General features: G+C 43.1%; 1 protein-coding gene and 2 long non-coding RNA genes across 6 annotated transcripts; 1 reads left to right on the forward strand and 2 right to left on the reverse strand.

Moving 5' to 3' along the window:
* Positions 1–274: 274 nt before the first annotated feature.
* LOC134436498 (uncharacterized) lies at positions 275–23,977 on the reverse strand (the record flags this gene model as incomplete). Its single annotated transcript, XM_063185754.1, is given in 3 exon segments — positions 275–358; positions 23,157–23,459; positions 23,711–23,977. Coding segments are annotated over 3 exon segments (654 nt in total), but the record flags the coding sequence as incomplete, so codon positions are not given.
* LOC134436492 (uncharacterized) lies at positions 2,829–5,312 on the forward strand. 2 transcript variants are annotated; one of them, XR_010032216.1, is made up of 3 exons: positions 2,829–3,273; positions 4,566–4,637; positions 5,129–5,312. It is a non-coding gene; the product is annotated as an uncharacterized LOC134436492 (long non-coding RNA). The 2 variants fall into 2 exon arrangements; XR_010032217.1 differs by lacking the exon at positions 2,829–3,273 and adding an exon at positions 3,533–3,848.
* On the reverse strand, positions 5,257–11,448 carry LOC134436491 (uncharacterized). 3 transcript variants are annotated; one of them, XR_010032215.1, is made up of 7 exons: positions 11,299–11,448; positions 10,825–10,979; positions 9,900–9,962; positions 7,788–7,882; positions 6,018–6,098; positions 5,719–5,879; positions 5,257–5,628 (listed from the first exon to the last, which is right to left on the reverse strand). It is a non-coding gene; the product is annotated as an uncharacterized LOC134436491 (long non-coding RNA). The 3 variants fall into 3 exon arrangements; XR_010032213.1 differs by lacking the exon at positions 6,018–6,098; XR_010032214.1 differs by having other exon boundaries at positions 5,719–6,098.
* Positions 23,978–25,165: the final 1,188 nt, after the last annotated feature.

Below are 25,165 nucleotides of genomic sequence, written 5' to 3' on the forward strand. Positions count from 1 at the left end.
CACTGTTAGCTGGGCGGCCGTTGTTCTCTGATTAACAGGTCTTTGAAGCCAGTGGATCCTTGATAGACAGGTGAACACCTACACCTACACCTCCTCTCGTCTCCTCCCCTCCTCTCATCTCCTTCCCTCCTCTCGTCTCCTCTGCTCCTCTCATCCCCGTCCCTTCTCTCATCTCCTTTCCTCTCCTGTCCTCTCAAGCATCATGATGGACAGATGAACACCAACACTTCCGCATCCTCTCTTCTCCCCTCCCCTCCCCTCCTCTCCTCTCCTCTCCTCTCCTCTCCTCTCCTCTCCTCTCTTCTCTTCTCTTCTCTTCTCTTCTCTTCTCTTCTCTTCTCTTCTCCTCTCCTTTCCTCTCCTCTGAGGCATCCTCAGGTAGACAGGTGAACAATTACTCCTCCGTAGTGGTGTGGAAGAGCTTTCTAAGAGCCTTATTACTTATTTCTCTAAGCAGTTGCTATGGTGATGGGAGGACTGATGAATGGAGCTTTTGAATGATGGATGGGGGGGGGGGGTCAGAGAGAGAGACAAGTTAGACCAAGACATTCAGTCAAAGTGAAAAAATGGAGACTGAATGATTGGCTTTGAACTAGTGTGTTCTCCTACGGCAGTGAAGTGAGAGCTCATACACCAACATGATCTCCAAAAATTCCGTGCTCCTGGACACGGATGTTAAGGACACAAAATCTGTGTCCAGGAGCACGGATTTTGCCAAAATTCTGTGCTCCTGGACACAGAATTATTTTCCGTGATGGACACACAGAAGTGCTCTCTCTATACTCCCACAGCTCTGTTTCCACAGTCTTGTGTTTTCTCAGGATTTTTCTAATTTCAAATATTTTTTTCTCAAAAAAACATTTCTTACTGACAGGTTAGGGTTAGGGATTGTTTTGGTCTGGGCACAGCTATTTTTTTTTTTCATTCATTATATGAATTTGATAGCCTAGCAACCAACTGGAAAAGGTATTTCTCAAAAATATGTCTTTAATGACAGGTTAAGGTTAGGGAATGTTTTGGTCAGGGCACAACTTAAATAACTATAGCATTATTTTGTTTAGGATTAGCATTTGGTATGTATTTTCTAATGACAGAGTTAACACAGTGTTGTGGTAATAGCCTTTAGAAAGCACTTCCGGGTGCCCATCACGGAAAACGATTCCGTGTCCTGGAGCACGGAAAACAATTCCGTGTCCAGGAGTACGGAATATTGGCAAAATCCGTGCTCCTGGACACGGATTTCGTGTCCTTAACATCCGTGTCCAGGAGCACAGAATTTTTGGAGATCGGGCTGCATACACGTACAGTACTGTGAACTTTGCCGCCCTCAATACCTACCACACACACTGTACACACTCACACACACCCTGCTGGGGAGAATGTGTCCTGGCTTGCTCTGAACTTGTCTCTGAACTTGACGTCCTCCACATGTCATCTTTTGCTTGCCTTTCATCTGACGTCTCTGGAAGCAGTGGAGTCTTCAACCCTTGGAATCGCTTCCGTTTTAGCTCCAGGACTCGCACTAAACCACACACACACACACACACACACACACACACACAGACACACAGACACGCACACGCACACACGCATCTGGCACTTATGTATGCAGTCTTGACCACATCCGAGGCTGAAGCTGATACAGAGAGAGAGAGAGAGAGAGAGAGAGAGAGAGAGAGAGAGAGAGAGAGAGAGAGAGAGAGAGAGAGAGAGAGAGAGAGAGAGATTGAAGGCACAATGAGCTGAACAGACCAACAAAACATTTGATAAGGTGTATGCATGGTGGCTGCAATACCTTGAATTGGACCCGTCCAAGAATGAACTCTGTGGAGGTGTGTGTTTGTGAGCAGTCTACATTCTAGACTGAGATCAGTGGTGTGTGTGTGTGTGTGTGTGTGTGTGTGTGTGTACATGTACAAGGCAATTTTATTTTTATAGTGCATTTCATACAAAATGTGCAATTCAATGTTCTTTACACAAAAAAACGGATAGAAGGAACGGAATAAAATACACGGATAAAATACACAGATAAAAAGCACACAATCATGGCAAAGACAAAGACGAAGGCATACAATAAAAGAGAATAAAAGCAGAACATAAAAAGCGTCATCAAATAAATAAATAAATAAATAAAAGCAGATACAAATGTGAAAAAAAATTAAGTTAAAAAAAAAAACAGAAATCCTCAAAATAGGACCACTAAAAGAAAGCATCACTGATTAGCTTTGTTTTGTGATTCTGGGGTCCGTTTCTCGATTCTTGTCATTGCTAACCATCTTAAGACCGTCTTACCATTCCCTTGGATTTAGTGGTGAGCGTCGCTGTCGAGAGAGAGTTGAGTCGCTCTTACGAAGGACGTTGCTACCGTCGTTAGCAAAGACGCTTTCGAGATACGGACCCCTGGTTTTGAACCAAAGTGATGACAAACCACCATAAGGGGAGATTCACTGGTGGAAGAGGGGGCCATTACACCTTGTGACAGCGTTGACTGAAAAGGTCTTGGGTTCGAGCCCCAAGTGGAAAACAAGTGCAGATGTTGCACAGAGTGATTGACGACCTGTTTGCAGACCTCAGCCTGGATTATACACGGCTCAATGGAAAAGGCCGCTGCCCTTCTCGTCTGAGAATCACAGACGGGCATTTTTCATTTTTGATGTCAAAGCCATGATTCAACCGTGTCACTTGTGACAGATTTCAGTCCAGAATGACGACTCTCACAGAGCAGGAGCATGTTTTCGACGAGCGCAGCCGGCCAAGCTATAGTCTTTATTGACGAGTGCAGCGGCCGAGGTATTGTCATGTGTGCAATTTATATGGCGTCATTATGTGGACAAAAGGTCCACGAGCGCCACTTACTGCCCACGCGAGGTATTTTATTCTGCGCGCGCGTGTAGACACTCTCGCGCGCGCGATTTTGCTCTGCGCGCGCGCGCAAACGCTGCCACGCGCGCGCAAACACCGTCTCACGCGCGAGAGGTGACATGAATTTCCTCACGCGCGCGAGCAGAAATATGAATATTTAAATAATCTCCTCCCACTGATTAGCATAACCAACGAGGCGGAAGTTTGTTTAGTCTGAAATAATCAGACACAGATCTCAAGAGCAATTGTTGATATCGTTGCTACAGTAACTGCAGCTGGCGTTTACTGACGAGTGGAATGACTGAAGGTTGCACCTCTATTGCTTACCCATTTTTATGAAAACATTGTTTTTTAATTGTTTATTTCATGGGCGAACTTGTTGAGATTCGCAGACAGCAGATGAGGAATAAAGTGAGTAGACATTTCATCAAATGCTATGGTTCGTGTCCTGTCAAGCTTCATTTTGCTCACGACGAGTGCGTTTTAAGAGCTTAAAGTTAGCAGGCTAGGCATTTGGCATGATGACAACGTTGTTTTGCAAAGAAGACCAAAATGCACGTTTACAGAGACCTTAAGTTAACATGTTGTAAGTGCAATGTTTCACTGAAATCCAGCTCCGTGTGCTGCATGACTGAGAGACATACCGGTACAAACCTGTTTCCTACGATGGTCCAGTCAGATATTTGTAATGTAGGCTAAGGATTCAAGTGTGTTTGATACTTTTGCTGGTAAGCATTGCAATAAAAGAGGGAGCCGGATAGTCAATTCAAGCGGTCAGATCAGAGAACCTTTATTGAAATCGGTTGGAACAATCATTCATTTTGCCACTGTCGTGTTCTCCATAGCTGGTGACGACAGTAGGCAAGACGGCCGCAGTTGACTTGAGACCGGAGACCGAAATATGGATTTTGTAGGCTATGTATTCAGCGATCCACAACGGGTATACACAAGGAGGTCTACATAAGTCATTGGATATACACAACTAGGTGAATTTAGCCTACATTGCATCAAAGAGCTCACTCTGTGCTTTGGAATGAAATGATGAAGTGGCTAGAAAATGAACCGTGCGCTGAGTATCCAGTAGATGGCGTCGACACACTGTAAATAAACAATGACACTACAATACTGACACAAGCACAATTAATGATTAGGCTAGAAAGATCACTTTCTCAAAGTACTGCAATTACTCCCAGGAAGTTGACTGGTTCGTGGAAAATGGTAGAGCAATACCGGCCTCTTCGAATATAGAGTTGAATTATTGCCTTTGTTTGCGCCATTGTTATTGTAGATCAGCTGCCAGAAGTTGGAATGCACAATAACGCTAAGTCCCGCCCACTAATCCCGGAAGCGTGAAACTAGCTTAATAATTAATACTGCAAAAGACAACCTTGGCAGATTTCCCAAAAAACTTGAATAGGCGAACATTGTTTACCTCCGTATACACAGAAACGACAGTATGACAGTTCACCGGAAGTTGGAATGCACAATCGGCCAATGAGGAAGTTGCTACGTAACAAGCGTGAAAATAGCGAATTGAATCTTTAAGAAGTGACATAAATGGTACAGATCAATACACTGTATTTACCTGCTCTCTGTGTCACTTGGCTAGTACATTTAATGCAATGTGATACCAGTGCAATGCAATACATTTAATAAAAAAGGTGCAGACATTTAAAAAAATAAATAAATAAATCTGCCTTCAGTTGCTGATCGGCGGCCCTTGTACGGAGGTTGTCACACACAGCCAACAAAACCACATGGGCAACATGGAAGAGGTCAGTGTGCAGCCCAGCTTGTCTGACCCAAGCCATTTAAGTGGTTAAAGAATTTAGTGAATCCATCTACACATGCCATATCTGCAGGGGCCTAATCTGTCTACCTTATTTACATGTTGCAGCAATTGCCAAAGCTTTTGGGCCTTTGCCTGGATTTCATCACACAGCAGCAATAGGTCTCTAGGACTCTGGTTCTGGAAGGTGATGTGGGTGTCATGTTACTTCAGCAAGCAGCACAACGCATACAGTTCATAACATTTCATCCAGGCAAGTTTTTCTCATTTTCATTTAGGGAGCTGCCAATCCCAATAGTGGTAACACAAGTGCAGAGATTTCATGTAGACTATGGAACTCAACTAAAGGGGTCACTAGTAACATAATAATAACAGCAATAGCAACACCACACGCACAAAGTAAATTGAATAATTTTTGTGATTCCAAATGACCTATTCTTGATGAAGGCACAATCTCTACATTTCTTTGCTGTACAGGAAAAATCAGGCATACTGCATATCGGCAGTTGGTGAGATGGCGTGGGAGTTCGTAGGCTATGTTTGGGTTCCACTGCAATCCTGTGCCGTCACAAAGATCTGGCAGATCTTTAAATCCACACATCGTACAGGTTTCCAGGATGTGATTTATTTGTGGCAAATAAAAGACAGTACACCTGAATCAGATGTATTTGTCATAATGCATTTCTTAACCTCAGCTATGGTTTTTAAACAAACCCACAAATGTATATGTATACACTGTATAGTATAAAAGAAGGACTGAAGTGTTACAATATCATACATCACACACACACACGCACACACCACACACACATCGTCGGATCATCTCCTCTTTTGGGGGTTACACATAGCCGCTGCTCAACGGTGGGGGTGATGGTTGCCTCTAACGTGGAGAAGTGTCAAAGTCTTGCTGTAGTGTAGGTCCGCTTTACTTGTCCTTGCCCGCTCTCTCTCACTGTTGCACAGTAGTGTAGTGCTGCCTATTGAAACATGTGGTAGAAATTATGGGAAGTGATGATTTTGTTTATTCTGTTAATACATTCTGAGGTTACTGAGAGGTATGAAATTACCTGCTTAGGATGCCATGGTATGTGAACGGCTTCATTTTTGGCGCAAAATGGTTGATGATGTTGTGGATTATGAGCTGATGTCTGGTGACCTGATGCCATTTTGTTGATGTCCTTCACCTAGCCAGTGTCATTGAGGTCATCAACGTTTCCGGCCGCCTTGTCTGTAATGACAGGATATAACAGTATTAAGAACATGACATATCACTGTCGCTCAGTAGTATTCTACATCTTGTCCAGACAGTGTACAATAATTCTAATTGTAAAGTGTAGAGTGTAAAGGGTTAACAAACTGGCCACACCCTTGGATGCCAGGCATGTTCTAATCACCACTCAGACTGTGTTTGTAGAGAATCTGAAGAAGACTGTTGAGGTACGTTATCCTGCCATGAAAAAATAAAACGCAACAAAAACGATTCTAAGTGTGCAGACTCCTCACTCTGAAAACTACAGTTGACCTTCGTACTGCACCTGTGTGCACAATCCTCTCCTTCAAGTAAAAGTATTCAAACTACACGGTGACTGTGGTACACTTTTTAGGTACATGTGTGTAGAAAATTTAATTCAGACTTGCGCTTTACATACGATGTGGTTGTGTTTGGGTATCCGTACACCTGGTAGGAACCCATGTCTGGGTACAGACAAGGGTTTGACATTAATGTTTTGCTCTCCGGCCACAGTTGGGTTTTCCCAAGTCACTAGCCACTCTGGTTTTCTGCTTGCCACATTTTTGCTCACAGTTCTTTTCATTATCATGCTAAACCAAGAGGGTTAGAGATATGAACACATAATTTCTACATGTACAGTGGCTCCCAAAAGTCTACACACCCCTCTTCAAATGTCAGGTTTTTGTGATGTAAAAAAAATAGAAAGACAAATAAATTCACAGCTTTTCCCTCCTTCAATCGAAACTATTAATCAATGCAATGCAATGCAAAAATGTACACGCCCTTAAATTAAGACTTAGTTGCAGCACCTTTGGCCTTCATTACAGCACAGTCTTTTGTGGGTAAGAGTCTCAGCATGGCACACATTAATATGGCAATATTCGTTCACCCCTCTTTGCAAAGCCCTCCAAATCAGAAAGACTGCGAGTGCAATCTCCCACAGTCAGTCCTCTTCAGATCACCCAACAAGGCTCCCTTCACTTAAAGTATGGTGTTGTTGGGGTGATGTTTTGTGCCAAATATACCCTTTCGAATTATGACCAAAAAGTTAAATCTCGGTGGAGTACATTTTGCAAAAAATACTTCTGTAATCTCCCAAATGCATGTGGGAAGATGTATTATGGTCAGGTGAAACCGAGGTTTAACATTTTGGACATAATTACAAAAGGTAACAACACCTCATTGCCAAGGTAACACCAAGCGTAAAGTGAAGCATGAAGGTGACAGCATCATGCTATGTGATTATCGTTCTTCAGTTGTAACCGGGGCTTAAGTCATGGAGGTTGGAATTTAGAAAAGTTCCACAGTGGCCATTGTAGTGGCATAAAGGGGGAGGGGATGGGCCAGTGAAGTTAAAGTCCATATGCCTCTGTGAATAGATGTGATTTCAACGTAGCCAGTGTGGGGGCCTGGCGTATGTTGGGAGGTAGACTGTTCCAGAGCGTGGGGGCAGCAACACAAAAAGCTCTGTCACCAACAGTACGGAGTCTGGCTCGGGGGATGATGAGATTGTCCTTTTCAGAAGACCGCAGAGACCTGGACTGGGAGTGGGAGAGTTCATTCCTGTATGACACGGAACATCTGTTGGGCAATCTGAGCAGGACTGTGCAGATGAGATGCATTCGCAATCTGTCAGATTTGGAGTACTTTTTGCAAAGATACGTGTACAAATATTGTCACTTCTATGTTTGCCATGCTGATAGACTCTTACCCAAAAGACTGAGTGCGGTGATAGAAGCCAAAGGTGCTGCAACAAGGTATTAGTTTAAGGGTGTGCATATTTATGCAACAATGTTAATAGAAGTTTTATTTTCTATTCTTCCCTTTTAAAGCTTTAAGTTTGTTTTCTGTCATTTTTTACGTAACAAAAACCTGGAATTTGAACAGGGGTGTGTAGATGTTTACCTCAATCTAACTGCTTCATCCCGTTTCATCTTCCGTCTCGGATTGATGTTGAGGAGCCTGGTCGGTAGCATACCTGCAAGTGCTTCTTCCACCGCCTGAAAATAAATAATGCAAGAGGGAATAATATAGACCGATTGGTAAGAGTATGCACCAAGCAGCTGAGCTGTCTGCTCATTTCGAGAGCTGTAAACGATTACATTACGGCCATAGAAAGAAGGCTGGCTGCACTGCTGACAAGTTCATGAATCTTGATGTAACAGTGCACGTAATTTTAGCATCAACAGGATGTGACGCAAAAACGTACATCCATTCAACAGGGCAAATATTTGATGATGTTATTACCATCTTATAACAATGACGACTTGGCCTGTATTATACAAACCCCAACTCCGATGAAGTTGGGACGTTTGGTAAACAGTGAATAAAATCAAAATGCTATCATTTTCAAAACACTCAATCTATTCATTAGACGGAGAATAGTAAAAAGACAACATATTAAGTGTTAAAACTGAGAAAAAATATTGTTTTGGGGGACATATGTACTCATTTCTAATTTGATAAATCCAACACGTCTCAAAAGAGTTGGGACGGGGACAATAAATGGCAGCAAATGTCGAGGAAGACTAAAAAAAAAAATAAAAAAAAACACTTAACAGTTAAATACATTAACCGATGAGATGATGTTATATAAGAAACAGTGTTAATTCCTGTCTTCAACATGATTTCACCAGTGGTGGGTGTATTCATTGTCATGTTTTGCAATGTTTTCCTTTCTGTAGTGCTTACAGTGTGACAGGTCTTGACAAAAAAAAACACCATTTTATCACCTGCTGGTCCTTATGATGGAGCCAAACTGTTAAAACATAGTAGAGAATGCAATTTGACCTTACTATGTGGCAGTAATCGAAGATCTCCCTTCAAAATATAATGCATGAGTGGCTTTTCATGCTGTTTAAAACCCATTTATACCATTCAGCACTGTATTTAACTCTACAGATGAGTGAGAACATCTTAACCAATGCACTACTGCATTCGCATGCCATCATGGAGGCTGACTTTTGAAGCTAGCACTAACACAAGTTGGATGGTCCATTTTCACTGTAGCACAGGATGTGCAATGAAAAAAAGAATGGACTTCTACAACTTCTGCTGACTTCTGTAAGCAAAGGACAGTTTCCCATGTCTTCTGGGTCTATTTCAAGTGAGCTCAGGTGCTTAGGAGAATGTTACACCCCTGTATCATTTTCATGCATTAAGCATTCTTAATATGGTCAATTTTCAATAGCTCTAATTCCTGGTGTGCTAGAGTGAGACTACAGCCAATATATATTTCATGATGTCATGAACCTATACAACGATTTTATTAACAAAAATATGTCTTATATACACTCAATCGTGGTAAATCCAAGGGAATTCAAAAATGTATGTAATCACTATGGTAATTATTCCCTTTGCATCTTTAATTCTGAGTGACTCAGCCTCTCTGTGATGATCTTATACCTGGACACCTATATTGTCCGTCAGTACAATTCATTTTGAAATGTTCTTCTTTGCTGTTTTATCTTATTTGGATGTTTACTAATTTTCACTGATCCCCGTCCCAACTCTTTTGAGACGTGTTGGATTTATCAAATTAGAAATGAGTACATATGTCCCCCAAAACAATATTTTTTCTCGGTTTTAACACTTAATATGTTGTCTTTTCACTATTCTCCATCTAATGAATGGATTGAATGTTTTGAAAATGATAGCATTTTGATTTTATTCACTGTTTACCAAACGTCCCAACCTCATCGGAGTTGGGGTTTGTAGTTCTCAGAGTCGCCAAGAATGCCCAGCTTCCTGCTTGTTTAGCATGACACAGTAGGTCATGCTCGCATTAATTAGTTAGCCTACTAGCCTACTAAAGGACTTGTATTTATAATCAACATAAATCCACCGCCAACAACTGAACTAGCCTAGTGGTCTATTTACATGTCAAACATGTCCCACACAGCACAGAAAGAAAAGAAAAGAGAAGATAAATCATTGTAAGCTGGTCTTTGTCATTCACACACTTTGACAGTGTTTCCTAAATTGTGGCAAACAAGTGTCTTGAGAGCAAATACCTACCTAGGCTCTTAAACAGCACCTTCCTGCATTCTGGCGTCCAACTTCAGGAATGGGTCATCATCTCTGTATGACAGCATGCACAGAATTAGTGGTCAATATACAACATTTTTATAAAAGTAAGAGTATGCACATCCCACCTCGCTGAGGCCAGGTGCAGGACAAAGGCGCGTCTAATAGTGGAAAAGAGTATAAGTCCGCATCCTGTGGCTCCGCTTTGAAAATGTATTCAGGTCATACAACCATGAAGACCCTGTTGGGGGTCAGCTGCTCTATGTTTCCCACAGCCCATTGGTCCCACAGCTTATTCTTGCTGCTCCATGTTCCCACAGTTATTCCCACAACTATTCAAATATAGGCCATGTGTTCCACACCTGTTTATTGTTAACACTACTACATAAGCTTGAGGCAGTTTTGAAAACTATCTCTGAACTACAGGAAGCCACATCTTGAGCAGTCACCTATAGCAGAAATGACAAGATCTGAAACGAACTGACTAATTTGAAAGAAAGGGCCCAGTGCATTTAAAAAGAGAATGCAGACAGCCTATTTCAGGGGACTCAGAAATACTAGGCAGGGCACAGCATAGAGAGAGATCCAGGAGCGGTGGCGTTTAAACGTGACAGAAATCCAAGTTAAAACTTTAGAAAAGTGAGTTATTAAAAAGTCACTGGACTCGGAGGGAGGAGCAGGCCAGTCCTGTTCAAAACCCTCCCCACAGCCAAAGCTAGCATGCTACTTTGCCATTCATTTGAAGGAGACACCGCGGAACGGTGCAATTATCTCCAGCACATACATTAATTCTCCAGTCTTGTCTAAATTTAAATGTAGGCTATTCCTATGGCGAACTATTCTCAGTTTATTATTATTATTATTATTAGAGGGTTGCTAAACACATGTCAGTTGAATATTGACTGAACAAACTAACCTCGGTCTGCGAATGATGATTCTCCTCTTTGGCCTCTCTGAAGTCCAGGCGAAAGTTGGCACAGCATCCTTTATAAGCTTTGTGATAACACGGGTGGTCTTTACAAAACACTGCTTCTCAAAGTGCTCAGAGCAAACCTTGGTCTCAGCGTTGATCTGTAACCATAAATACCAGGGTATGCATTTTAGTTCGTTAGCAAAACAACTTGATTTTGGCACAAGTAGGCCTATGCTACTGGTTCTGGTAGCACAAAATCAGTGGCCATCGGATCGCTTACCACACAATTAAAAGCCTAATCTTGAAATAGCGATCTGGAAATATCATATAAATGTAGCGTTGTGTAATTACACATTCATATTTTTTTATTTCACCGAGGCATTCGCGTCATTAGGTTACATGAGTCATGACAAGTTTGACGAGCTAGCTTATTTGTGCTAGCTAATGCGTATGATTGAACATAATTTTGCATCTTACCTTGAAATATGGACCAGGACCCCTCTAGATGTGATTTATACATCCACTGCGAAGTGCCTGCTCTTTGGGGAAACGGTGGAAAGTCTGTCCACGGTAGGATTTTTTTTCTCTTTGAGGACGAACATTTGGGCACACAACACAGCAAGTGAGGCGCCATGACAGCTGGTGCGTTGCCGTCTTGTACCCCTGAAGTGTACCCCTCAACGTCTTTAGAACGTTCCGGGTGAATAAGGCGAACATAGACATAGCATATTGACACAATGTTTTCATCCACCAAAAATAAAATGGTTTTACGAATAAATATGTGAATGCCCTTGTCAGCAGCAGCCGTGAGTTGCGTTTCAGTTGTGTTTCAAAGGTGGTCGGTTGCAGTCACCGTAGCAACGATAGTCTATCAACAATTGAGATCTGAGCTCTCTGTGTTTGACTATTATCACAGTGGGTTTACATACAGTGTTGAATCTCGCCCTCAAACCCGTGCCTGCAGTTCACCTAGGGAGCGCTGTCGAGACAGCAGAGGTCATAAGGCTGGCGCTAATAACTGACAATTGTGCTCGCTGTCTGCTGAAACTTGACAATATTACTGTAAGTTCTGTGAAACCAATGTGGATTTCAATGAAATGTACAATAACATGGGAGTTATGTCCTTCTGATTTCCTACAGCTTTGGCATTTATGAGTCAGGCTCCGCTAGCATCTTGCTAACAAAATTGCTTTACGGCCGTCGTGATCACAGCAATGCAGCCGGCCGACCAATCCAAACGCAGTGTGTGAAGCCACTCGTGACGTCATATTGACAATAAAGACGTATTTTACAAAGATCCAGCAAGTTTAAACATTCAAACTAACTGCTGTTTGAAAGGATACTCTATCCTGCCTTTTGGAAAAATAAAATGAAACGATGATACCAATTCTCTCCCAAAGCAATGGCAGCATCGTGGTTGAGCTCCATGGGACCACATTCATTTCAACAGCCTCTGCGCTCCTTGGCGCTCCTCTGCGCTGTCTGGATGGCGCCACTTAGTGGACAGTACCACCCGGAAAAAGTAGCGAGATTGCTCTCTCGTATTACCCATAAACTCTCTCTGCTATTATGGACTAAACAAACTTCCGCTTCATTTGTTATGCTAACCAGTGGGAGGAGATAATTTAAATATTCATATTTCTGCTCGCGCGCGTGAGGAAATTCATGTCACCTCTCGCGCGTGAGACGGTGTTTGCGCGCGCGTGGCAGCGTTTGCGCGCGCGCGCAGAGCAAACTCGCGCGCGCGACAGTGTCTACGCGCGCGAGCAGAATAAAATACCTCGCGTGTGCCGTAAGTGGCGCTCGTGGATGTTTTGTCCCGATTATAACACCATAAATTTATCAATCTGCTTTAGTCAACAGCACAAGCAGCAGTGACTGATGTCGAGCCAGAATGACGACCCTTGTCCCTCACAAGCACACACACGCCCATACTCATACACACACACCCCCATGGCCGTAACTACCATTGAGGACACCGAGGTCATGTCCTCTGTATTTTTTTTTAAATAATGTAAAATGTATCTATGATGAAAATCGATATATGATCAACAATGATAAATTCAGTCATGTATATGCCACCCCCATTTATTCCCAAGGCGGTAATTAGTGAAAACAAACTTAAGAGTTTGACTGAAGAGTTTGAAGCATTCTAAAAGTACAGTATGTGGTACAGCACGCAGTGTTTGACCTTGGTATCTGAATATGTCTCGTTACGGCCTTGGCTGTTTGAAGCATTCTAAATGTACAGTAATTGACCTCGGTATTTGAAAATATCTCGTTACGGCCCTGCACACACCTGATGTCAGTCCAGAATGAGAATCCTCACAGGCACACACGTGCGCACATTCACCTGATGTAAGGCCAGAATGATAACCCCCACAAACACAAGGATCTGCATATTCCTGTTTCCGACAAGGACGGCGTCCCAAGGTATTGTCATGTGCCCTGCACTTCATCAATCTCGACAGCCCATGGCAGCAGTGGCAGACTTCACACCAGAACGGTGACACAAGCACACACACACACACACACACACACAGACTCACACCGCTGATGTCAGGCCAGAATGTAGACTGCTCACAAACACACACCTCCGCAGATTTCATTCTTGACAAGGACGGGTCCGATTCAAGGTATTGCCATGCATACACTTTATCAATCTTCCTGACATGCATGTCATGCAAGTCAAATTTTTCGTTTTCGTCTGTTCAGCTCATTGTGCCTTCAATCTCTCTCTCTCTCTCTCTCTCTCTCTCTCTCTGTATCAGCTTCAGCCTTGGATGTGGTCAAGACTCCATACATCAATGTCAGGTGTGTGTGTGTGTGTGTGTGTGTGTGTGTGTGTGTGTGTGTGTGTGTGTGTGTGTGTGTGTGTGTGTGTGTGTGTGTGTGTGTTTGTGTGTGTATGCGTGCGTGCGTGCGTGCATGTGTGTGTAATGGGTCCTCGACAGCAGCAGCAGCATAGAAGGAGCCTAAATCAGGTCAACTGCCATCCTGGGGTCCGTTTCTTGATTTTTGTCGTTGCTAACCATCTTAAGACCGTCTTAAGACCGTCTTACCATTCCCTTGGATTTAATGGTGAGCGTCGCTGTCGAGAGAGAGAGAGTCGTTAGCAAAGACGCTTTCGAGATACGGACCCCTGCTCAGTCTAGTCCCCGACACAAAACAAACGTGTGCGCACACACACACACACACACACACACACACACACACACACACACACACACACACACACACACACACACACACACACACACACACACACACACACACACACGTGAACACATGTTCAAACACATACACGTACACATATACACACACATGCACACAGACACACACACACGCACACGCACCAGCAACAATGGATGAGAGGAAGAGAGACCTGTTTGCCTATGCATGACAAGATGCTGTGTGTTCCTCCTTTAATAATATGACGTGTGTAACGGATGCCAACTGGCAGAGTTCGGTGTAGAACGTTAGTAAACCTCCCTCCCGAAGCCTCATACAGCATCGGTAGCGCTGAGCTATTGGTTTGGACCTTTAGATCAGCTGTATACCTAAATATATGAAAAGCATTTTGCAATGCAAAGCAATTCAATGACCAATACAAAAATGTACGTCATTTTGCAACAAATCTGTGCACTGGTGGCCAGAGTAGATATTGCAACTATGCTGTACATTGAAATATTTCAATATACAGTATATATGAATATTTACTTCTTAATGAACTAATATTTATTAGTATGACTAAAGTTGAGTAGGCCTGTTTTGCAGCTAAAAATGTCTATTTCTGGACATTCAAAATGGCAGGCAATAGAGAAGATCCCCCTTTTCATGTATGAAAAGGTAACATTTGATGAATGGGCAGTATGAATTCTGGAAATAAACTGTTAAGAATATTACACAGTGCACCTTTAAATGTACAGAATAATACAATAAGGGCCGTGTGCTAATGCATTCACTTTTATAGTCTGTTTTGGCTGTTGTCCCTCCTTCTAATTTTACATGGTTTCTATAGCACCTAGATATATCATATCGGGCAATCATGGGTTGTAAGGGCATCAGACTTGTAGCCCAAAGGTTACCGGTTCGACTCCCGATCCACCAGGTTGGTGGGGGGATTAATTAAACAGTGCACTCCCCCATCCTCCTCCATGACTGAGGTACCCTGAGCATGATACCGCCCCACTGCACAGCTCCCTTGGGGCGCCATTGGGGGCTGCCAATGGCATAAATGCAATTTTGTTGTGTGCAGTGTGCAGTGAACACTTGAGTGCCGTGTCACAATGACAATGACAATGGGTCTTGGAGTTTCCCCGTTGCACTTTCACGCTTTCATATTGTGTTTGTTTTGTGAGTGTGTGTGTGTTGAGTTGAGCATGTTCTATGATCTTCAAAGGCTTTTTAAGAGAGCGAGGCTCATGGCTGTCTCCAGACAGACGAGGAAAAGACGAGGCGCAAAGGAGAAAAGATGGAGCAGGTAATTCAGCAGCCATCATCATCCAGAGAACACACTGGCGGGTGGGGATGACTACAGTAAAAGGGGAATTAGCTCTCTTACACACACACACACACACACACACACACACACACACACACACACACACACACACACACACACACACACACACACGACCAATAGTGAGGACTTGTTTGTGTAGTGCCTTGCCGTCCTCTTTTTAAAATGACACTTTGAAAGGAATCTTGAAAATAGCCGACACCAAGTGTTTGGGAGGCAGCAGTATAATTCTTCTGCTAATGTATTGACGTACCCACTAATACAATGGTTCCCAAACTGGGGGCCAGGACCCCTAGAAGGGGTCACAGAGGTACTGCTGAGGGGTCCCTGAGAGAAGGGAGTATATACATAAAACCTTGAATATACAGTTTGTTTTCATAACATCACATTTCATGAATTCATTAAATTTTCTTCTTGGAGCAGGCATCACTCTTAATTATTTCAGTCTCTGAGGGTGCTGACCCAAATTTCAAATTCAATGTTTCAAGAAGGAGGCCGCACCTTGCATAGTATTGTTTTTTATTGCACAGACGCGTTTCGGCGTGTGCCTTCTTTAGTGTGCACACTGAAGAAGGCACACGCCGAAACGCGTCTGTGCAATGAATTCATTAAAAAAATCTCTGAGGTCCATATGGGGTCACCACAGAAAAAAGATTGGGAACCCCTGCACTAATGTATAGAGCTTCCATAATAACTAGGTCAGCCTGACAAGACACTTGAGTTTCTCTTGTCTGTCTGTCTGTCTCTCTCTCTCTCTCTCTCTCTCTCTCTCTTCACCTATCTCATTCTTTTCTCCATCCCCCCCCCTCTCTTTAGCTCTCGCTCTCTGCCTTTTTCTCTTCCTGTCTGCCTGTCACCAGAGCTTGCTAATGCTTCTTTTGAAAGGAGTTACAATTCAGCCTCCTAGTTTCTGTTTGAAGTGGAGCTCAGGATCACACACACACACGCATGCACGCATGCACACACACACACACACGCGCACGCACGCACGTGAAGTGGGGCTCCGAATCACTCATGCACACACACACACACACACACACACACACACACACACACACACACACACACACACACACACACACACACACACACACACACACGTATTTGTTCCTTTCCCTTTAGAGGATGAAAAATGGGACTGGAGTTTTTGTATCTGGCCAGTGTCTCGTCTCCCTACATCAACTCAGGGTGCAACTCAGACTCGCTCTGTCTCTCTGTCTCTCTGTCTCTCTCTCTCTCTGTCTTTCCCTCCCTTCCTTTCTGTCTCCCTCTCTTTCTCTGTCTACTCATCTCTCTCTCGCTCTCTCCTTATCCTGGTCATTCTCTGTGCCCATCTCTGGATCTCGTTGTCGAGGTGAGTTTCTCCCCAAATTAATTTCAAAACAGAGGAAATAGAAGGCGAGGGAAGAAAGAGAAGAGCACTTAAAAGAAAAAATGAAAAGAGCGCTTTAAAGAAAAAAAGCGAAGAGAAGAGCGCTTGGCCAATTTCCTGCCCTCCACCACCACTCAGCCAGGAGCTTTTTTCACAGGATGTTCTCAGGGGATAATGGCTGCTGAGAGAGATGTGTTGTTCGTCACTAAAGAGGAATGTTTGCAGAAGCAAAATTATAGGAGAGGGCTCATGAGTGAGTCTTGTAAGCGAAGGCTTTTATGAAGCAGACTGAAAAACAGTTCCAGGAAAAGGAAATGGACTTCTTGATGATATCACTAGCCAATGGGGGAGATGGGGAAGGGGTCCTCTTGTCTCATAGCAACAACTAATATTTTTTTCCGATTCAGAGGGGTTAAAATAGCAAGTTGCTTAGCCTGGTATCCTGGCTAGTCAGCCCATATCCTCCTCCATGACTGACATGGTCAAATAAATAAAAGTTAATTAGTTCACTCTCTGAAATTTGGATTAAGCATGTATGCATACATCTTCTTTCTCGTTGGAGAACGGACTTCTCATGATCGTGCCGCTCTCACAGGAGAATGGCTGTCCACGCGGTGGACTGATCATCAAAGTTCTTCACAGGGTCTGCAGGTACCACTGCAGTGAAGAAGCTGAGATAGATTACATGGCGTATTGGGCAAGATCGCTGGCCGTGGTGCTGAAGTACTGCCATGGCCGAGAAATGTCTATGCAGTAGTGGTGTCAACAATGATCGATTCGGCGATCCGAATCGATCCGGGGCATGGACGATCCAGATCCAGATCCGGCAAGTTCCAGAATCAATCCGGCAATTTTTGCAAGTTTCAATTACTTCCATGGATATTTCGGGAGCAAATGAATGTTAAATTAAATAAAAACACTTCAAAACATTGCAAGACTGATACAGAAAACAGCCAATAAATTGTTGCTCAGTATCTGACTACTTGTATTTCCTCATCATGGCTGAACATTTGCTTTGCGTTCAGTAGAAATGTAATGCATTGCAATGCGTTGTAGAATTGAATCGAATCGGATTGGATCTAAAAGAATCGAATCGAATCGGATCTACTACCTCCCGAATCGTGATCGAATCGGATCGTGAGGGCAGTGCCGATCCACACCACTACGATGCAGCAAGCATTCTCAAGCTCGGGAGTACGGGGCACCACTGAGAGCTCGGGCAGTATCTGCGCCTGCAGATATGTGCGAACTCTGAGTGGACACCCCTTGGCGAACAGCGGCAGAAGGGAGGCGAAAGGGGAGGTGGTGGGTGCGAGCGAGAAAGAAAATTTCTGACTGGTGACAGGTGAGTGGAAAATAAATGCTGTATAGTTAATTAAGGGATCAATTCCAGTGCACTGAAATTCCACCAAATGACGGCAGAGCAGAGAATGAGATACAGCTGGTTAAATAGGCTTGCCTATCTTTTCGCGCTGAATTCAGGCGAATGACAGTTGAGTGGAGAACAGAATGCAGATGGCATGCCAAATTTCATTACCCTTCTCTTGAACTTTCGTTTTTAACAAAACGTGCATTTAAGAACTAGAATTGTGTGCCAACAACAAAATGTAACAAAATGTATCGATTAGTCACATTGTCAACTATTTGCTTGCCAGTGACCTATTTTGAATTCCATTTGGTCTTCATCGCTGAACTTTTTTTTCTTTTTTTTTCTTTGTTCTATTTCTCTCAACTTTTTTTCTATTCTTCCTCATAATACATTGTCATTATCATTGAGCAGTGTGAGTGCAACAAACCTTTTGAGACAGCAGTGTCGTCCATCTTGACTCTGCTTGTGCTTAGTGTCAACATCGCATCATCTAATTTTGAAAGAAAATCAAGTCATTATTTGGGACACAAACCTCATCACACTCACTACTGCAAAGTTAGCGTGATGGTTTCGGGGTGTGCCACCTTGCAATTTTTAGAGTTTTACTTTCTTTTGTCTCTCAACTTCTTTCATTCCTTATGTAAACCTTGGCAGATGATTTGTTTGATAAAACCGAAGAGATTTTAGAGTATGAAAGGCTTTATCTCTCTCATATGGTACGTTCCACTCTTGTATTCTGTCTTTATCTCTGTCTCAGGTTCTCTCTGGTTATATTAGGAGGAAATGACTTCTCTCTCTGAAACACTGAGTCACGCAAAAGCTTAAACGTTATCTGAATAGAAAAAAACTGATTTTGATTCTTAAATTGTACCGATTACTCCTTCTTCCTCTGGTCGACTTGAGCCATCCCTGCTTTTTGAAAGACAGAATAGAAACTTAAATGAAGGAAAGCATCAGTGACCAGCTGTTATCTTCCCCATTGTGGACATAATAGTCACTGCAGTATCATAATCCATGCACAGTTGAGCCTGTTCCCATGTCAAATAGGCTATGTGCACCTCAGAACTGACAGAATTGTGCACCTTTATACTTAGTACTGTATTTGAAAGTGAAGTGAAAGCCCATTGGGAAACTCCAACTCCCATTGTCATTGTGACACAGCACTCCACAGCACACAACGAAATTGCATTTATGCCTCACCCGTGCAAGGGGGCAGCCCTCAGTGGCGCCCCATGGGGAGCAGTGCGGTGGGACGGTACCATGCTCAGGGTACCTCAGTTATGGAGGAGGATGGGGGAGAGCACTGGTTGATTACTCCCCCCACCGACCAGGCGGGTCGGGAGTCGAACCGGCAACCTCTGGGATGCAAGTCTGACGTCCTAACCGCTCACCCATGACTGCCCTCACATTTGACATCACATCATTCGAATATGCTTGTTATTTCTGTATACTGTAATAATTACATGATGTACTAACTGTATGAAGAGCCTCGTTACAAAATGACATCCATTTTTGGAGCGTTTTGGTACATTTACATTTTTGTATTGGGCATTGCATTGCAAAATGCATTTTATATAGGTTTAAAAAAAGAGTTCATACATAGGTGAAAGGACGTCTGAACCAATAATAAAATGCAAATTTATTCCGATCATAAAATCCAATAATAAAATGCAAAAGTTTAGAAAATGGTGTCATTTTGCAATGGAACTCTACTTGTATCTTGCATTTCATTTTTTATTTCTGAATAATTATTATACTGTGTATTGTGAGTATCTATGTGCTTATAATGTTATATATAACTTACAGTATATATGTGTATTTCTCAACTGATGTTGTTCCACTGTTACATCTTGTGCCATCACATCCATGGCTGTTTTCTCAAGTCTCTGCAGATTTATTTTCCTCGTTTTGATTTTCACTTTTTTTGTCATCGTTTATTTGTTCCATAAATCTTTCACCGCAAGCAGCTGTGAAGCAGACAGCAGTTGTTGTGCTGTGCTGTCGCAAGTGTTTGTGCCAAGCAAGAGTGAATAAACAGAGCAGTAGGCCTATGCATTTGATTTTCTTGTTCTTGTTAAGTCAACTGCATTTATGTATTTTATTTTTATTTTTAGGCAACAAATGGGCTTTCAGTCCTCATTCATATCTTTATAACAATGAAGTTCAGCTCAGTTCACCACGTCACATCATGTAACATCACACCACACCACACCACGTCACATAACACCACGTCACATAACACCACGTCACGTCACGTCACATAACACCACGTCACGTCACGTCACGTCACGTCACGTCACGTCACGTCACGTCACGTCACACCACACCACACCACACCACACCACACCACACTACACCACACCAGACCACACCACACCACACTACACCACACTACAACACCCCACACCACACCACACTACAACACCCCACACCACACCACACCACACTACACCACAGCACACTCCTGTAGAGGGGGAAAACGCTACACCACACCACACTCCTGTCATAGAGGAGGGGAGAAAACAGACAAGGAAGAGGGAGGATATTGGAGTGGTGATGCTCTCTCTCTCTCTCTCTCTCTCTCTCTCTCTCTCTCTCTCTCTCTCTCTCTCTGTCACGCTCGTGTTGTGTAAGGAGTGGGTTGGCAATAGGTGGGCCAGCGTGAGGTGTCACACACGGAAGATGAGTTCCAGCAGAGTGGCCTATCGTGCCGCCCGTAATATCATGACAGCTCTATCCAATACCACTCACATATTATATGGATCATAACTGATGCCCGCTCAAACACAGAGCCTGTGTCTGTCTGACATACAGTTTGTAACCTTCTTAACTTTCATATTTGTATGTGTGTGTGTGTGTTTGTGTGTGTGTCTGTTTGTGCGTGTGTGTGTGTGTGTGTGTGTGTGTGTGTGTGTGTGTGTGTGTGTGTGTGTGTGTGTGTGTGTGTGTGTGTGTGTGTGTGTTTGTGTGTGTGTGTGTGTGTGTGTGTGTGTGTGTGTGTGTGTGTGTGTGCGTGTGTGCATATGCGTGTGTGTGTGTGTTTGTGTGCATATGCGTGTGTGTGTGTGTTTGTGTGTGTGTGTTGAGACATTGCTGGTAGTGTCTCATATTCCATCATTCTTATCAGCTCCTCTCATGAGTGTCCTTTCTAGTCTTCAAGGTTGTGACAAGATTGCCTGTTTGATTTAGCAGCGGGCCGCCGAGGGTTTTGTTTGGAAGCTGCATCTGTTCAAACTGTGATCCATGGCTTGTTATTTTATCTGGCTTTATCAGTCCCATGATGTATTTCCTCATAAAATGTTAACAAACAAAGGCAGGAAGACATTGTGTTGTGGTCTGCTCTCTGCACCTCTATGCACTGTGTACGCCACTGCATACGGTACATCTTAAAGCCACACTATGTAGTTTTCCTCTTCACTTCTCCTATTGGCTGGAAGCAGAATTGTCTCTAATTGAGATCTTCGTGTACGTTTTCCAGTGATAACCTATGGAGGACTGTAGCCTAGTGAGGATAGTAGTCATTCGTAGCCTATGGAGGATAGTTGCCTAAGACATGAATTTCACCCTGTTACAAGTTTATGAACTGTTTTGAAAACATAATTATAAGTTTAACCAAACCAGCAGTTTTTAGTGTTTTTTAGTAACAATACAGTCTATCGGCCGCATTAGGTATGGAGTAAATGGTGGAATATTAGCTATGTAATATCATGTGTTAGTGCTGTACTTACACCATGAATTTACTTCGACTTTTACTTTTGACACCTAATTCTGATTAGGGAATAGAGGGTTACACCGTACTTGATGCCGGAGTCATACGCATGACAGTATCATATTAGTGTCAAAACAGTGTCGTGCCACAACAAGTGATAAACGTTTCATGGTAAGAAAAAGTTGACATTGTTTGGGCTGCCTTTACCATAACCGAAGGACAGAAGTCATTGTTTGTCATTGACATAGGCTAATATTTATGACATGTGCACGACTGTTATGACACTGTTACCCAATAGGATATGATAAAAAAGAGCCTTAACACAAAGAAGTAGAAGAAGACAAAGCACCCAGTTGAGCCTAGACTCTAGAGCAACTCTCGGTTCAGACCTGTGATGCAGCGATGAACAACCACATCCTCACACAGGTAGAGGATGCAGTGCTCTGATGGGTCAATAAAAAAAGATATAATGTAATATTATCAAGCAACAGCTTGTCAAAAGAACACAGGACAGAATAATACACAATAAGCCCTATTGTAGTGCAATACAATAACCAGTAATCCATGAAGTTGCTGTGGAGCATTAGACATCAATACATCATATTCCGCTAGGGTCACAGAGGAATGCCATTTGTGGCCCGGTCGTGGCTCAACCGGTTAGGGCCTTGACCGCTATGCTGTGGACCTCGGGTTCGATTCCGGCCCAAAGTCATCTCCCGATCCTCCTCGATCTCTCTTTTCCACTCGCTTCCTATCATCAATCTCACACTGTCCAATGAAATAGGGGCATAAATGGAATTGGTCTACCCAGGCTTTTATTTAAATGGAATAAATAACCTCAGAACCTCTGGTAGATTATAGCAGTGAAAAGGAAATTGTGTCTCAAAACATATCAGCGAAGGGACAACATGAAGACAAGAACACGGGTTTTTGGGCAGGTCTTTTCCAGACCTTTTTGTTATTGTGTTATTCTCATACGTTTATATCACCTGCACACAGGAGATGAAGACAAGATTATAGTTTACTCTTGTTTTTCCCGCTCATCTTGTCAGTCTATCCCTCTCTCCCTCTCTCCCTCTCTCCCTCTCTCTCTCTCCTCTCCTCCCATTCCTGAAGCGATTATGGCCCCCTGTCATCATATCAGTCTCTTTCTCTCTTTCTCTCTCTCTCTCTCTCTCTCTCTCTCTCTCTCTCTCTCTCTCTCTCTCCCCTCCATCCATCCCTAAAGCGATTATGGCCACCTGTCATCATGGCTCACACCGCTGCCGGGTCTAAACTGTCCGTAAGCACCGTCTATCGGATCCGACCGCCGCAAATCCTTTATGTGGTACTGTAGAGCCCTGATCAACTGCGAGGTGTCGACCCGGATCATGCATCTCTCTCTCTCTCTCTCTCTCTCTCTCTCTCTCTCCAGCTGTAGTGTCTCTTCTCTTCTCTTCTCTTCTCTTCTCTTCTCTTCTCTTCTCTTCTCTTCTCTTCTCTTCTCTTCTCTTCTCTTCTCTTCTCTTCCTCTCTTTTCAACTCTTCTCACCTCTTCTCTTCTCTTCTCTTCTCTTCTCTTCTCTTCTATTCTATTCTCTTCTCTTCTCTTCTCTTCTCTTCTCTTCTCTTCTCTCCTCCCCTCCTCTCATCTTCTCTTCTCTCCTGTCTTTTCCTCTTCTCTCTTCTTCTCTTCTCCTCCCCTCCTCTCATCTTCTCTTGCTCTCTTCTCTTCTCTTATCTAATGTCTTCTTATCTTCTCTCCTCTCTTCTCCTCCCTCCTCTCATCTTCTCTTCCCCTCTCTTCTTCTCTTCTCTTCTCTTCTCATCCCCTCCTTTCCTATTCTCTTCCCCTCTTTTCTTCTATTCTCTCCTCTCCTCTCCGCTTCTCTCCGCTTCTCTTCTCTTCTCTTCTCTTCTTTTCTCTTCTCTTCTCACCCCCTCCTCTCCTCTCCTCTCCTCTTCTCTTCCTCTCTTCTCTTCTCTTCTCCTCTCTTCTCTTCTCTTCTCCTCTCACCTTCTCTTCTCTCCTGTCTTCTCCTCTTCTCTCCTCTCTTCTCCTCCCCTCCTCTTATCTTCTCTTTCTCTCTCTTCTTCTCTTCTCTTCTCTTCTCTTCTCTTCTCTTCTCTTCTCTTCTCTTCTCTTCTCTTCTCTTCTCTTCTCATCCTCTCCTCTTCTCTTCCTCTCTCTTCTTCTCTTCTCTTCTCTTCTCTTCTCTTCTCTCTTCTTCTCTTCTCTTCTCTTCTCTTCTCTTCTCTTCTCTTCTCCTTTTCTCCTTTTCTCCCACTGTGCTGTTTTGCGCTGCCTGGGGGATCATCTAGATGGATGCCGGTTCCCTCTCCGTCCTCTGTGGATATTGCAGACGGGGGGGAAATTGAAGAAATTGCTTTAGATATCCTACTTGTATGAATGGATGTCAGCTCTATGCCGCACGGAGCCCGTGTGGTGGGATAGTTTGTATGAAAAGTGCCAGACTCTTGAAATCTCCCTTCCAGTGAAATGCGGTTAGCAAAGATTCATGGCATGCTAACATAAGCTCTCCCTCCCTACTGGGGGTTGCATGGCTGTGTTGCGGGCATTTCTGGGGCAGTTTGTCTTCCGCGCTCTGTGGCCAAAGTCGATCTGCTCAACATTATCAGAGACGTTGAGCAGTGGAATGTTTTCTCTCACTTGACATTTATTGTATTTTTCAACATTGTATTGCCCCCATGATAGTCTTGGACATCATCAGTTGTGCTCTTTTTCTCTATGGCATTTAGGTGACTAGAGCTATAAAATGCAAGTCTGTCTGTCTGTCTGTCTCGCAGAGTTTGCACGGTAAAACATTGCAGGCCAGTTAAAGGTAAAAAAGAAAGTTGCCCTGCTGCCTTAAATTTAGAAGTTATAGTTTTTCTCGATTGCTTACACACAATTTTCAGAATCAGTTCTCGAATTCTCAAAACTCTACACACAAATCCCCAAAACTCACACACAACGGGCAAAACTCCTCACTACCCCTGAAAAATGCACGTCTTGTCTCAAAACAATGAACTCTCTTCTAAAAAGGTAATTTTGTTCTCAAATAACACACACAATCAGTCATTTTAATCCACACTAATATGAGCCATTGAACACTAATGGTCATTTGGTAAAACACTATACTCAGCTTGACACACAGTAAAAACTTATTTTGTTCAGTGTTCCACTTACTGAAGAGAGTATTTTTCTGTTGTAAAACACTGAAATATTGTTTTCAGACTCAGAGTACACAGATATGTGGCAAAAAAAATAAAATATTTTACATATTTTTATGACATCGAGGAAAAACAAACGCACTAATTTGCTGTAAAATATTGGGTAACCACATGAAAGTGATCTCTTGTATTACATATTTTGGGGATCAAAAACTAAAT

The sequence above is a fragment of the Engraulis encrasicolus genome, chromosome 20, assembly GCF_034702125.1.
Source record: "Engraulis encrasicolus isolate BLACKSEA-1 chromosome 20, IST_EnEncr_1.0, whole genome shotgun sequence".
Classification (NCBI taxonomy): Eukaryota; Metazoa; Chordata; class Actinopteri; order Clupeiformes; family Engraulidae; genus Engraulis; species Engraulis encrasicolus.